This window comes from Budorcas taxicolor, chromosome 15 (genome assembly GCF_023091745.1).
Source record: "Budorcas taxicolor isolate Tak-1 chromosome 15, Takin1.1, whole genome shotgun sequence".
NCBI classification, from domain to species: domain Eukaryota; kingdom Metazoa; phylum Chordata; class Mammalia; order Artiodactyla; family Bovidae; genus Budorcas; species Budorcas taxicolor.
Window position 1 is genome coordinate 24,647,527 of NC_068924.1, and position 14,833 is coordinate 24,662,359.

The following is a 14,833-nucleotide window of genomic DNA, read 5'->3' on the forward strand; positions in this document are numbered from 1 at the left end:
CATGACTGCTCTGACCACATCTACTTCATCAGCCCTGAAGTCACTCAGTTCATCAAAGACATTGGCAACCCAGCTATTAAAAATTTTTCTTCCATGGGTAGATATTGACCAAGCCATTAGGTGTTAAATTTGTTGATTTGAAGGTGCTATTTGTTACATGGCAGCTTGGATAGGAGGGCTGTTTGGGGGAGAATGGATACATGTTTATGTATGGCTGAGTTCCTTCGCTGTTCACCGAAACTATCACAACATTAATTGACTAGACCCCAGTACAAAATAAAAAAATTTCTTTTTTTAAAATGTGCTATAATTGAGACTCCCTTGGTGGTCCAGTGGCTAAGACTACAGCTCCCAATGCAGGGGACATGAGTTCAATCCCTGGCCAGGAAACTAGATCCTGTGTGCTGCAAATAAGATCCAAGGTAGCCAAATAAATAAATAAACAAAATAAATATTTTAAAATGCTATAATCTTAATAAGAAGCAATAAAGTTGTTATCCAATTTAAGATTAAAAATTGGGGGGAGTGATTATTTACCAGATAGTAAAATTATGATCATATATGGTAATAAAAAGGATGAAAAAAAGGCAGTAAAATGTAAAATAAATTCAAAACAGGTAATAATCCTGCTAATTTAACTAAATCTAATTAGAATGATTATGGGTAGTCTAAGTGATCTAGTTCGGCTAACTAGGTTTTTCCTTAACAAAATAGTTGATCTTTTTCTTTGACTTAGTACCTGATAGACCTAGTACAAAGGTACTTGTTTGTAATTTGAAATGACATATTTTTCATGATTTTCCAATAGTGCTAATTCCTGTAGAACAAATACTTTTTCAAGATTTTGCTCTCTGCTGAGCAGGTATTTTTATTCACTAAATAAAAATTTTATTTTGTTTAAAAAATAGAATTGAATATTTAGAAAATGGAAGTGTGGAGAACAGTCTAAGATTAGAAGCAATAGAAGTATATCACAAAGGAATTTTTCAGTGCTTTTACAGTAAACACTAAATACTTCTAAAAATGTCAAGAAGTGACATTTGCAGATAAAAACTTTTTTCTGCAAAACTGAGAGACTAAATGTTAAAATGTTTGTTATATAAAGAATTGATGTACCAGGAAATTAAAAAACATTGAAATCAATGAAATCAAAATAAAAAATTGAACAAAGGAAATAAACTATATGGAAGAGAACACTTTATTTTTTATACAATATTTGAGAGAAAATAAAGTTGAAACACACTAGTATTAAAATAAATTTAATTTAAAACAATAGTAAGTTTCCATTTTCACCTGTCAACTTTGAAATAGTTTTAATGACAACGTTTTATAATTTCACCAACAATATTTAAATTGATGGGTTTTGTAAGGGAAACTTAATTAACTGAGATATCCAATTCCTTTCTCTTGGTGAGCAGACAGCTGTCCAAACTCCTCAGTCAGAAGATAGATTTTGTATGACTCTTTTATTCAGTCCACAATCCAATTATTAGAATATGAAATGCATGCATGCATGCTAAGCTGCTTCATTCGTATCTGACTTTTTGTAACCCCATGGGCTATAGCCCACCAGACTCCTTTGTCCATGGGATTCTCCAGTATTCTTGCCAGGAGAATGGAGTTGCCATGCCCCTCATTTAGGAGTTCTTCCCAACCCAGGGATTAAACCCACATCTCTTATGCCTCCTGCATGGGCAGGCAGGTTCTTTACCACTAGCGCCACCTGGGAGGCAGAGTATGATACATGTGATGTTATATATTGTTTTGGCATAACTAAATATCTTGTTCCAGAAAAATCTTTGACTATAGTTGCAGTGCTGCTTAGTCACTCAATCGTGTCTGATTCTTTGCAGCCCCATGGACTGTAGCCTGACAGGATCCTCTGTGGAATTTTCCAAGCAAGAATACTGGAGCAGGTTGCCATTTCTTACTCCAGGGGGGTTTTCTGACCCCACAATCGAACCTGCGTCTCTTGCATATCCTGCATTGCATCTTTATGACAGAGGAAATAAGACATCTGAGCTTCAAGCCTTTTTGTATAAATATTAAACAGCGGTTGACTTAAAAAGCAAAACAACGTAAAACAAAACACAAACAAGCCAGTTAAGAAACAAACAGGAGTTGTTTTCAACCCTGGCTTTACCCATGTTGTTTTAGGCTACAGCTAAATATACTTCCTTGAGGCCTCAGAGATTCCTGGGACCTGAACAGACTTTAAACTGGTGGTGATTTCCTCCAATTACCTCATTGTCCCGCAGAAACCATGCATTCATTGTCAGCCAAACAAACTTCTGATCTGATTAAATATGTCTTTCAGTACTCTTGTAATGGAGCATTGTACTTAACTCATACTTTGCTGCAATGTGGCATGCCAGCTAGTCTGACATATTGCTGTAGCAATGAAAACTCTTGAATCTTGAGGATATATATTTGACAGTTAAGAATAGAAATGTTTATATTCTTTGGTTGACAGATAATTCAATAATATATGATCTGATATGCCCATTCCTAGGAATCCTTCAAAGAAGTATCCTATGTTTGAAAAGTTGGAAACTATCCAAATGTAATATCAAATGGAAGTGAATAGCTATAATCCAATTGTCTAGTGTCACTGGCCACAGAATTTATTTTGCATCCTCTTGACAGAGTATCATGCAACCACTAAAATTGATCATGAAAATTATCTAACAATATTAAAATGTTTATAACCCATGGTCAGTTCAGTTCAGTTTCAGTTCAGTCGCTCAGTCGTGTCTGACTCTTTGCGACCCCATGAATCGCAGTACGCCAGGCCTCCCTGCCCATCACCATCTCCTGGAGTTCACTCAGACTCACGTCCATCGAGTCCATGATGCCATCCAGCCATCTCATCCTTGGTGGTCCCCTTCTCCTCCTGCCCCCAATCCCTCCCAGCATCAGAGTCTTTTCCAATGAGTCAACTCTTCACATGAAATGGCCAAAGTACTGGAGCTTCAGCTTTAGCATCATTCCTTCCAAAGAACTCCCAGGGCGGATCTCCTTCAGAATGGACTGGCTGGGTTTCCTTGCAGTCCAAGGGACTCTCAAGAGTCGTCTCCAACACCACAGTTCAAAAGCATCAATTTTTCGGTGCTCAGCCTTCTTCACAGTCCAACTCTCACATCCATACATGACCACAGGAAAAACCATAGCCTTGACTAGATGGACCTTAGTCGGCAAAGTAATGTCTCTGCTTTTCAATATATTATCTAGGTTGGTCATAACTTTTCTTCCAAGGAGTAAGCGTCTTTTAATTTCATGGCTGCAGTCACCATCTGCAGTGATTTTGGAGCCCCCCCAAATAAAGTCTGACACTGTTTCTACTGTTTCCACATGTATTTCCCATGAAGTGATGGGACCAGATGCCATGATCTTCATTTTCTGAATGTTGAGCTTTAAGCCAACTTTTTCGCTCTCCTCTTTCACTTTCATCAAGAGGCTCTTTAGCTCCTCTTCACTTTCTGCCATAAGGGTGGTGTCATCTGCATATCTGAGGTTACTGATATTTCTCCTGGCAATCTTGATTCCAGCTTGTGTTTCTTCCAGTCCAGCATTTCTCATGATGTACTCTGCATAGAAGTTAAATAAGCAGGGTGACAATATACAGCCTTGACATACTCCTTTTCCTATTTGGAACCAGTCTTTTGTTCCACGTCCAATTCTAACTGATGCTTCCTGACCTGCATACAGATTTCTCATGAGGCAGGTCAGGTGGTCTGGTATTCCCATCTCTTTCAGAATTTTCCACAGTTTCTTGTGATCACACAGTCAAAGGCTTTGGCATAGTCAATAAAGCAGAAATAGATGTTTTTCTGGAACTCTCTTGCTTTTTCCATGATCCAGTGATGTTGGCAATTTGATCTCTGGTTCCTCTGCCTTTTCTAAAACCAGCTTGAACATCAGGGAGTTCACGGTTCACGTATTGCTGAAGCCTGGCTTGGAGAATTTTGAGCATTACTTTACTAGCATGTGAGATGAGTGCAATTGTGCAGTAGTTTGAGCATTCTTTGGCATTGCCTTTCTTTGGGATTGGAATGAAAACGGACCTTTTCCAGTCCTGTGGCCACTGCTGAGTTTTCCAAATTTGCTGGCATATTGCGTGCAGCACTTTCACAGAATCATCTTTCAGGATTTGAAACAGTTCCACTGGAATTCCATCACCTCCACTAGCTTTGTTTGTAGTGATGCTTTCTAAGGCCCACTTGACTTCACAGTCCAAGATGTCTGGCTCTAGATTAGTGATCACATCATCATGATTATCTGGGTCGTGAAGATCTTTTTTGTACAGTTCTTCCATGTATTCTTGCCACCTCTTCTTAATATCTTCTGCTTCTATTAGGTCCATACCATTTCTGCCCTTTATCGAGCCCATCTTTGCATGAAATGTTCCCTTGGGATCTCTAATTTTCTTGAAGAGATCTCTAGTCTTTCCCATTCTGTTGTTTTCCTCTATTTCTTTGCATTGATCGCTGAAGAAGGCTTTCTTACCTCTTGTTGCTATTCTTCGGAACTCTGCATTCAGATGCTTATATCTTTCCTTTTCTTCTTTGCTTTTTGCCTCTCTTCTTTTCACAGCTATTTGTAAGGCCTCCCCAGACAGCCATGTTGCTTTTTTGCATTTCTTTTCCATGGGGAGGGTCTTGATCCCTGTCTCCTGTACAATGTCATGAACCTCATTCCATAGTTCATCAGGCACTCTATCTATCAGATATAGGCCCTTAAATCTATTTCTCACTTCCACTGTATAATCATAAGGGATTTGATTTAGATCATACCTGAATGGTCTTATCTGCAAATATGTGTTAGTACTCTATATTTAGTATGATAACTACTAAATGAATTATATGCATGGAAGGAAAAGGAAAGGTGGACATAATAACTCAAAATCACCATAAAGAGCGAAGCTTAGGTAAGATCATATTTTTAAAAACATGGTGTTTTCCATATTGCCTATAATATATATGGCTATATGATTTTCATAAAGCAAAGTAGGCCAGATTATATTTTTAAAAACATGGTGTTTTCCATATTGCCTATAATCTGGCTATATGATTTTCGTAAAGAAAAGTAGGCCAGATCATATTTTTAAAAACATGGTGTTTTCCATATTGCCTATAATCTGGCTATAAGATTTTCATAAAGAAAAGTAGGCCAAGAGAAGGACTGATGAAGGGAAACACTTAAACAGCCAGTCATTTGGTAGTGTAAAATTATTTCATATATTTAATTTTTAAGCCAATGACTTCTAACAGAAATCATAAGCTGGTAGCTAAGGAAGTCACATTTCATGGAAATTAGTCCTGCAATTCCAAAACTGAAAACTAGTTAGAATACATTTTTTATCTGTGTGATTATATCAATTGAAATGTATATAACTGCTACTGCTGCTGCTGCTAAGTCACTTCAGTCGTGTCCGACTCTATGTGACCCCATAGACAGCAGCCCAACAGGCTGCCCTGTCCCTGGGATTCTCCAGGCAAGAACACTGGAGTGGGTTGCCATTTCCTTCTCCAATGCATGAAAGTGAAAAGTGAAAGGGAAGTCACTCAGTCGTGTCCGATTCCCAGCAACTCCATGGACTGCAGCCCACCAGGCTCCTCCGTCCATGGGGTTTTCCAGGTAAGAGTACTGGAGTGGGGTGCCATTGCCTTAACTAACCCATAATAGTTTATTTTGAAAAGTAAGCCATATTATTTGCTGATAATATATCCTTTTTCTCTCAATACTTTAGTTCTTGTTCAGCTTGAGAAATTCTATTTCTCTGAATCATTGGAACACATTCAGAAATTCCACCTACCTGGAAGCCCCACCAAATCCAGAAATTTCACCAACTGAGACTGAGCTGAGGATAGAGAGCATCATGGAGAAACTAGACCAGCTGATCCCACCCAGACCCTTCACCAACGTGAGCTCCACCACCAGTGCCACACACAGCAGAGCCACCCTCCTCCGCCCTCGAGACACATACTGCACGGGGGACCAGCTGGATGTCCTGCTGGAGATGAGAGACCACCTCGGACGCAGGAAGGAATATGGCGGAGATTTCCTCAGGGCCAGGATATTTTCCCCAGCCCTGAAAGCAGGTGCTTCTGGAAAGGTGACAGACTTCAACAATGGCACCTACCTTGTGAGCTTCACCCTGTTCTGGGAGGGCCAGGTGTCCCTGTCTGTCCTGCTCATCCACCCCAGTGAAGGGGTGTCGGCTCTCTGGAGGGCCAGGAACCAAGGCTACGACAGGGTGAACTTCACAGGCCAGTTTGCTAATGGCACCTCCCCAGTCTTCTCTAAATGTGGCCTGACCCTTCACACCACTGCTGAACTGTGCGAGTACCTGGACTATCGCGACCAGGAAGCCTTCTACTGCTTGAAGCCTCCCCGTGTTCCCTGTGAGGCGCTGACCCACGTGACTACCAGGAATGCAGACATTTCCTATATTAGACAGAAAGAATGGGCCCTTTTCCACAGGTAAATAGGCCTTCAAATACTATTATTGATACAAAGAGGGAGACTTAGGTTCAGACCAGCTCTGCTTAATAACTTTTCATTATCAAGCTCCCTTAAGTCAATAATGTTGACTAGGTTATAATCAGAGTCAGTTGGCATGGTAATATATTAGCAGAGCCCCATACAGGTCACCTTCTCAACTGTGCTTTTAGTCATCCTGACTATTTGTAAAATGAGTATAACCCATGAAACAATTTCTATAGGTCTATAGTTCTCCATGTCTTGTCACACTTTTAGATTCAGTAATTTTCTGGAGACCAGCATTTTCTATAATGTATTCCGTGGGATGCCAATCCTACAGAGTGTTAATAGATGCTATGCAAAACCAAAAATAGAACAACAATGACCAAAAAAACACCCCAAACAAACCAACAAAAAACCCACAGGGAGTGAATGTTATCATTATTTGGTCTATCTCACCCTTTACATCAAATGAATCACGAAATCCCATGAATTGTACCTTCCAAATAGTCCCTGAACCCAGCCATTTCATTCCATTGCTGTTCCCTCTGTCCTTGTATAAACTATCATCCTGCCCCCAGATTATTGCAATGATCTGCAGAGATGTTTCCTTGCTCACAGCCTGCTTTCCTTCCTATCCATACTGCATTCAGACCAGTGTTTTACTTTTCCTTGCCTAAAATCCTTAATATGATCCCATTCCTTGAAGGACTAAATCTTACCTCTTTAGTATGTTTACAAGGGCTTGTCTCTCTCTGAAGCCCCTTATCTCACCTTTCAGCTACCTTGCTCTCTGTCACTCAAATTGAGCTCCTTTAATTATACAAATGGAGAAGCAGTGGCACCCTACTCCAGTACTCCTGCCTGGAAAATCGCATGGATGGAGGAGCCTGGTGGGCTGCTCTCTCTCAGCTCTGGCATTTCACAAGCCTGCATCTAAACATCATTTTCACTTTGTTTGGGTAAACTGCTAGTCCCATATTCTTCCATTGTATTCTATTCTCCCCCAATCAAAATACTCATTACACTATTAAATTTCAGATTAACATTTTATATCCTCTGCCAAGCTGTAAGCTCTGTGACCCAATAACTGTGACTATTGGGTTGGCTAAAACGTTCATTTGGGTTTTTCTGTAACATCGTATGGAAAAACCCAAACTAACCTTTTGGCCAATCAAATTTTTTTCAACATTCATTCATTCAACTTGTAAATAGTTCTCACTTTCTATACTCCAGACATAGCTCTAGGTGTTGAGAATTTAACATTCTGAGCTGGGGTAGAAAGACAACAAAGATATTTGTAACATAAAATCATCAGAATAAGATCTGAATGTGATAGTGAATGTTATTTTAAAAGTATGGTCAGGTAAGTATCTTGAGCAGCAACCTGAGAATGGGTTACTTGAACAGCAACCTGAATGAAGTGAGGAAGTGAGCCACGTGTGTTTAAGGGGAACACTGTTTCAAGAAGGGGACTAGAACCTGAAGCAACAGCGTGCTGGAATCTTCCAGGAACATGAAGGGGACCATTGAGGCTGGAATGCAGTGAATGAAGGAAAAAGGAGTTCCAGCAAGTAGGTGGAGCCTTGGAATATCTATTAACTTTAGTATCTATTCCTTCAAGCCAGATAGAACACAAAACACTTCCCAAAATTATTTGACTACAGACCACCTATTTAATGGATTATTTTAAGGGGTTGTGGTTCTATAGTAAATGCTGCTGCAGAATGGCCTTGGTTTTCTGAAACATGTTCAGAAAAGCAAGTTGGATAGCATAATATCCTGGAAATTCAACTTCAAATCCAATTCAAATATTATGATGACACAAGGGGAGGGGCAGGATACAACAGACCCTACCTGGCTATAAGATTTCCCTTCCACACTTAGGCCGCCTTTACTTCTTTTTGTTTTCCTGGTCAAGGTGTGAAAAAAATCCATTGATCTTATAGCTCAGCCAAAAAAGGCTGGATTTTTCAAATAAATATCTTGCTAATAACTAAAGGATACAAAATCATGGAGACATAAAGGCCTAAATAATCACAAAAGCATAGAGACCTTCCTGTCTTGAAGGTCTCAAAACCGCATCTCAACTCTATGCACAAAGATTACCTGTACTGATTCCATATTTCCCACTCGCTACATCTGCTCCCTCTTGAGAAAATGGTCCTCCTTGCAGTTTGGGATGGAGGAGCTCTCCTTGCACATTCTCCTGTCTGCTCTCAGGAATGCTAAGTTCTGGGTCTGGCAGGTCTGCAGATCTGTATTTTGGGTCTAATCATACTTCTCAAGTGAGCTATGTTCATGCAATAATCTCCCTGACTCCATTTTACTCCCCAAAAGACACATTTATTTCCTCCATACCCTGCTCTATTCAAACCATTTATCCCTTCCTCCCTCACCCCACACCCCTCCCCGCTCCCCTGCCCATCAATGCATGGAAGTAGAGATATGAATCTGCTCACAGGTGTAGCTGAGTTCATGCTGCTGCTGCTAAGTCCCTTCAGTCATGTCCAACTCTGTGCGACCCCATAGACTATAGCCCACCAGGCTCCTCTGTCCATGAGATTTCCCAGGCAAGAATACTGGAGTGGGCTGCCATTTCCTTCTCCATATCTGGCTTAGTTTATTTGGCAAACTGGTCTCTAGAGTCATCCATATTGTTGCAAATGGCAGGACTTTCTTAAGGCTGAGCAATATTCCACTGTACATATAAAGCATATTTTTCTTTATCTATTTACCCATTGATAGACACTTAGGTTGTTCCCATATCATGGCTATTGCCAATAATGCTGCTATGACCACAGAACTACAGATATCTCTTCAAGTTTGCAGAACTCTTATATCAGAAGCTCTGAAGATGAAGCCCAGTGATCTGAGTTATAACAAGCACTCTAGATGATTCTGATGCAAACTCGTATTAGAGAAGTACTCGCCTAGGAAAATATATATCCATGAAGGACTAAATTACTATGCGTGCTAAATGTGGTAGAATGTGGTCAAAAATAATTTGGATGGTGAAATCGAAGAGATTTATACTTGATTAATTGCACATACAAGGTGAGTGACTCTCTGGATCTCTGGATTCCTATCATTAGCAGAAGAACAGTTTTACAGAATCCTGGCCTGTTTCCTTTCTGTATAATATCTAAATGTATATCAAAATAAAGAAAAAATGTATTTACAGAGAGTTGAGAGTGGTTTGATCGTTCTAAGTCCCCCATGATTCGTTCTTTCTTTAATGTCTCAACAGTTATCAGGCTAATTTATTTTCTCGTTTCTTGAAGGTCCAACGTGGGGGTTGAAATAATGAAGAATTTTGCCTCCATCAAGGTCTCAGCATGTGGCAGTAAGTCTATTGTGTTCAAAATTTATCCATTTAATGGACATCCTTACTGTAAGAGATACTTATTAAACATTGACCATTTCAATCTTTCATTTCCTGGGGTAAATAGTATTAATCATCTTGGGCTTTGCAGAAGGTGTTTTATTCTTGGAAATTATTTTCATATAAATTTAAACCAATTTTCATCTTGAGTCAGCTATAAAAGGCTAGGCAACCCTTCATTTCAGCTGCCTTCTCTCAAAATGTACAGGTTATTTGTATTTGTATTTCAACTTGGGATTTGTTCCTGAAAAACCAATAATTGGGTACTGGTGAAAATGTCTCAAATGAACTACAGAGCTTGGAAATTTCTCTGATGGTTTCTAATCTCTCTTTCAGCCAAACCATCTCAGTTAAAGTTCTATAAATGAAAATTCCTGTGGATTTCTTTCAGTTTTATCACATAAACTTCGGTGGTCAATTCAAAGCCATCTCAGTTATCAAAGTGATGTTTCTGCTATACTGAAATTAAAGTGAACTTCAAAGAAGCAAATTACTTCCATTTTAACAGTCAATAGGGTATACATCTATCTACTGCCCTTTTCTCATGTATTCAGAAAATGTTTATTGAGGACCTACTATAGGCAAGGAACTTTGCTAAACCCTGTGGGGATATAAATAAACAAGAAACCCAGATCTAAAGCTCACGGGCTATGGGTGAAAGATAGATTGCTTCCCTCCCACGGCAACCATCATCCATACATAACTTTTACATCAATGAAAGTTCTTTGACTCTTGAGGCCAATTAATTTGTCACACCCCTGTTTGGTTTCCCTCTTGCCTAGATAGTAATTTCTAGTAAAGTCTTATGAGATGGTGTGTTCCTAAACATATATCCCAAATCCGAGCAATGTAGGTAGATAACTAAAAGATGTGGCTTTAAAAAGATTGTGTATTTCTTTATTTATTGGCTGCACTGGGTCTGCATTGCTGCGCGTGGGCTTTCTCTAGCTGTGGTGAACAGGAGCTACTCTTCCTTGTAGTGTGTGGGCTTCTCACTGCGGTGGCTGCTCTTGTTGTAGAGTACAGTCTACAGGCCCAAGAAATCAGTAGCTGTGGCTCTTGGGCTTAGTGCTCCATGGCATGTGGCATCTTCTCAGGCCAGAGACTGAACTACTTTCACCTGCATTGGCAGGTGGATTCTTAACTACTGTACCACCAGAGAAGATTTTTTTTTGTAACTTATTTATTTATTTTAGTTGGAGGATAATTACAATATTGTGATTCGGCTGATTCATGTTGATGTATGCCAAGATTGGTTTTAAAGCAGCAAAAGATAAAAATGGCTCAGTTACTCATGGATGGAAAGATTTTGATATGAGTCAGTGAGTTCAGCTTAGGCCACTTTTTAAGTGGAATATTCGGGCTTCTCTGGTGGCTCAGATGATAAAGAATCCACCAGCAATGCAGGAGACCTGGGTTCAGTCTCTGGGTTGGGAAGATCCCCTGGAGGAGGGCATGGCAACCCACACCAGTATCCTTGCCTGGAAAACGTCCATGGACAGAGGAGCCTGACACAGGACAGAGTCGAACATGACTGAGTGACTAAGCACTGCAAAGCGGAATATTCAGAAAAAGCAGATATTGTTCTTCTCTTTTTCTGCACTAATCAGACCACACAGAATATTAAGTTCAGTTCTGGGCACAAGGAAGAAACATGGAAGGAGTTTTCCTGTGAACTAGAAAACATGGTTCTGGTATATATAGAATAACAAGCAGTAATCATTTCGTAAATGTGTTCAAACTTTCTCCATGAAGAGATGTCCAGTCCTGCCTGGCCAGGGTCATGGAAATGATATTCAGCTGGGCTACTGATTCCTGCTTTTAACCACCACGTGTTTCTCCCTCAGTTTTGGCTAGCTGTCTCACAACTGCATGGCCTTAGGAACAACATGAAGCCCTGGGAAACAATGAAAATTCACAAGGGAAAAATCTAACCTCACTCTGTGTATCTGCACGCTCAGTCATCCAGTCGTGTCTAACTGTTTGCAACCCTATGGATTGTAGCCCTCAAGGCTTCTCTCCATGGGATTTTCCAGGCAAGAATATTGGAGTGGATTGCCATTTTCTACTCAAGAGGATCTTCCCAACCCAGGGGTCAAACCTGCATCTCTAGTATCTCCTGCACTTGCAGGCAGATTCTTTACCACTAAGCTACCTGGGAAACCTCAACCCCATTCTAGGGAATACCATTCATTACTGAGATTATTCAAAAGTGATAAGTTTTAAGTCATCCCTTTAACATGATCTTGTTTAGTCAATATTTGGGAAGAAGACAAAGCAATAGAGAAGGGTGGAGGGAAAAGGGGAAAAAGAGGAAGAAAATGAGGAAACTGTCTTTGAAATAATTTGTGATAATAAAAATTGCTAATTGTGGGAATTTTTATCACCAGAGAATAAGAACATAGAAACCAAATGTCGGCTCGGCATGAAGAGTCCTTTCCCCAGTGGTTATACTGTGAAAAGAAAGTGGATTGCAGCATTTTGTAAACAGATAGAATTAAATGAAATGAAAACTATAAATGACTGCTTGAAGAGAAAACTTATTTATCTAATGGGAGATTCAACACTGCGTCAGTGGATTCAATATTTACCAAAAATGGTAAAAAGTATGTGTCTTATTTTTATTTTGAAATTATAGTTGCCTTCAGAGGCTATTTTTATAATAGAAGTCTTCATTTTCCTTTTCTGATGTTAATTATTTTATAAAATGTGTCAAATATTTGGATTTGGGCTTTGAATCAAAAGTTAAATTTTATCTTTTCACTCTCAAATATTAACATTTTCTTTCTCTTTCTCTATGGTGGTAATAATTTCACAATTTTGTTAAGATTTTAATGCATTTGGTAAAGTTCTCTTCTTCCCATAGGCAGCAATGTTTTTATAGTTAGAAGTGATCTTGGTCAGATTATAAATAAGTGCATCTAAAAATTATATCATTATTTTCCTTTTGTTAAAAGAGTTATTGATTTTTTTTCCCCCATCAGCCTTAAAATATTTTGATCTTCATGGAGTTGGGCCCTTTAAAACACATGTGCTTCTGGATGCTGAAAGACATACTTTGATTCAGTGGAAAAAGCATGGTCATCCATTTATTACCCAAAGTCTGTTCTCGGTAAAGGATGATAATTATATCCCACGGGAAATTGACCGGATAGCTGGAGACAAGGACACTGCCATTGTTATCACTCTTGGTCAGCACTTGAGACCCTTCCCCATAAAAATTTTTATCCGTAGGGCCATCAATGTTCAAAAGGCCATAGAACGACTATTCTTGCGAAGCCCAGAAACCAAGGTGATCCTGAAAACTGAAAACACTAGGAGGCTGTTTGATAATGCAGAGATGTTTAGTGATTTTCACGGTTATATTCAGAATCTTATCATGAGGGACATTTTCATGGATCTCAATGTGGGTATTATTGATGCCTGGGACATGACTATTGCTGATAGCACCAATAATATCCATCCACCTGATTATGTGATTGAAAATCAGATTAACATGTTCTTAAACTACATTTGCTAGAGGAAAAATAGAGCAATAACAAAAATACCCAGTTGTAGCCATTCTATATAGATGACCTCACTTATACTGCAAGGGTAGTTTAATACAATCCAAGGTAGGAGAAAACAAAATTGAAAAGTTACTGTTAAAATAAACATAACATAAAATTTACAACCTAAGCCATTTTATGTGTACAATTCCATGGCATTAATTACATTCACAATATTGTGCAACCACCATCATGATCCCCAGATATTTTTTATCACCCCAAACAGAAACTTTGTATCTATTGATTAATAATTCCCCAACTGCTCTTACCCCCAGATAACAATCATTCTACTTTCTGTCTCTATGAATTAAACCATTCTAGGTAGTGCATATCAGAGAAGGAAATGGCACCCCACTCCAATACTCTTGCCTGGAAAATCCCATGGGTGGAGGAGCCTGGTAGGCTGCAGTCCATGGGGTCGCTAAGAGTCCAACATGACTGAGCGACTTCACTTTCACTTTTCACTTTCATGCACTGGAGAAGGAAATGGCAACCCACTCCGGTGTTCTTGCCTGGAGAATCCCAGGGACGGGGGAGCCTGGTGGGCTGCTGGTTATGGGGTCACACAGAGTCGGACACGACTGAAGTAACTTAGCAGCAGCAGGTAACTCATATAAGTGGAATTATATAGTATTTTTCCATTGTACTAGCTTATTTCTTTTAGTATAATGTTTTTTGAGTTTCATACATGTTGTAGCATGTGTCAGAATTTCCTTCCATTTTTGCATATGAAAAATTCCATTGTATTATGTCAATACACATTTTGTCTTTCCAGGCATCTGTTGGTGGGGATATTTGGGTTGTTTCCATCTTTTGGATATTGTGAATAATTCTGCTGTGAAGAGGAAATAAAATTTAAAGGATTGTTTCTAGTGCTGAGTGTGATGACAGAACAGCAAAAGGTCATCATTCATAGTTTAATTTTAGGAAATATAAGGCCTGGAAATGAGCAGTCCAAATGATTAAAGTTTAGAGAAGTTTAGAGAAAATGTGAAATATAGAAGAAAACCTAGTGGAATCGTAATAGCAGTCTTTGTACTTAAGATAATTATTTGAAATTTGTTAACCGGTTGTTCTCTAGATTTCAGGAAGAGTCAGGAATCAGCCCAAACCTGCAAACATGTTGAGAAAACCAGCTACTATTATTATGTCAATGTACAGACCCTACAATCCTGGTTCTTGCTGATCATAAAAGCATGAGAGGAGGTCTCCTTGAGACGACTTCAAATGACTTTATAAGATTTTCTCCAGATTATCCTCTCAAAATAAAATTATCCTCCCTTTCTATTAATATACTTGAGGTTCAGTCAGTTCAATCACTCAGTTGTGGACTGAGTGGACCCCATGGACTGCAGCACACCAGGCCTCCCATCCATCACCAACTCCTGGAGTTTACTCAAACTCACATTCTTAGAGT

At 39.2% G+C, this 14,833-nt stretch overlaps 1 protein-coding gene across 1 annotated transcript in view; it reads left to right on the plus strand.

Annotated features, from left to right (window-relative positions):
* The window catches only part of LOC128060851 (NXPE family member 2-like), a 35,518-nt gene extending 22,130 nt beyond the window's left edge, over positions 1–13,388 (plus strand). The window contains exons 3-6 of the mRNA XM_052653216.1: positions 5,750–6,483; positions 9,768–9,829; positions 12,259–12,474; positions 12,853–13,388. Of these exons, the coding sequence (XP_052509176.1) occupies positions 5,750–6,483; positions 9,768–9,829; positions 12,259–12,474; positions 12,853–13,388 (1,548 nt within the window). The remainder of the gene's footprint in view (positions 1–5,749; positions 6,484–9,767; positions 9,830–12,258; positions 12,475–12,852) is intronic.
* Positions 13,389–14,833: the final 1,445 nt, after the last annotated feature.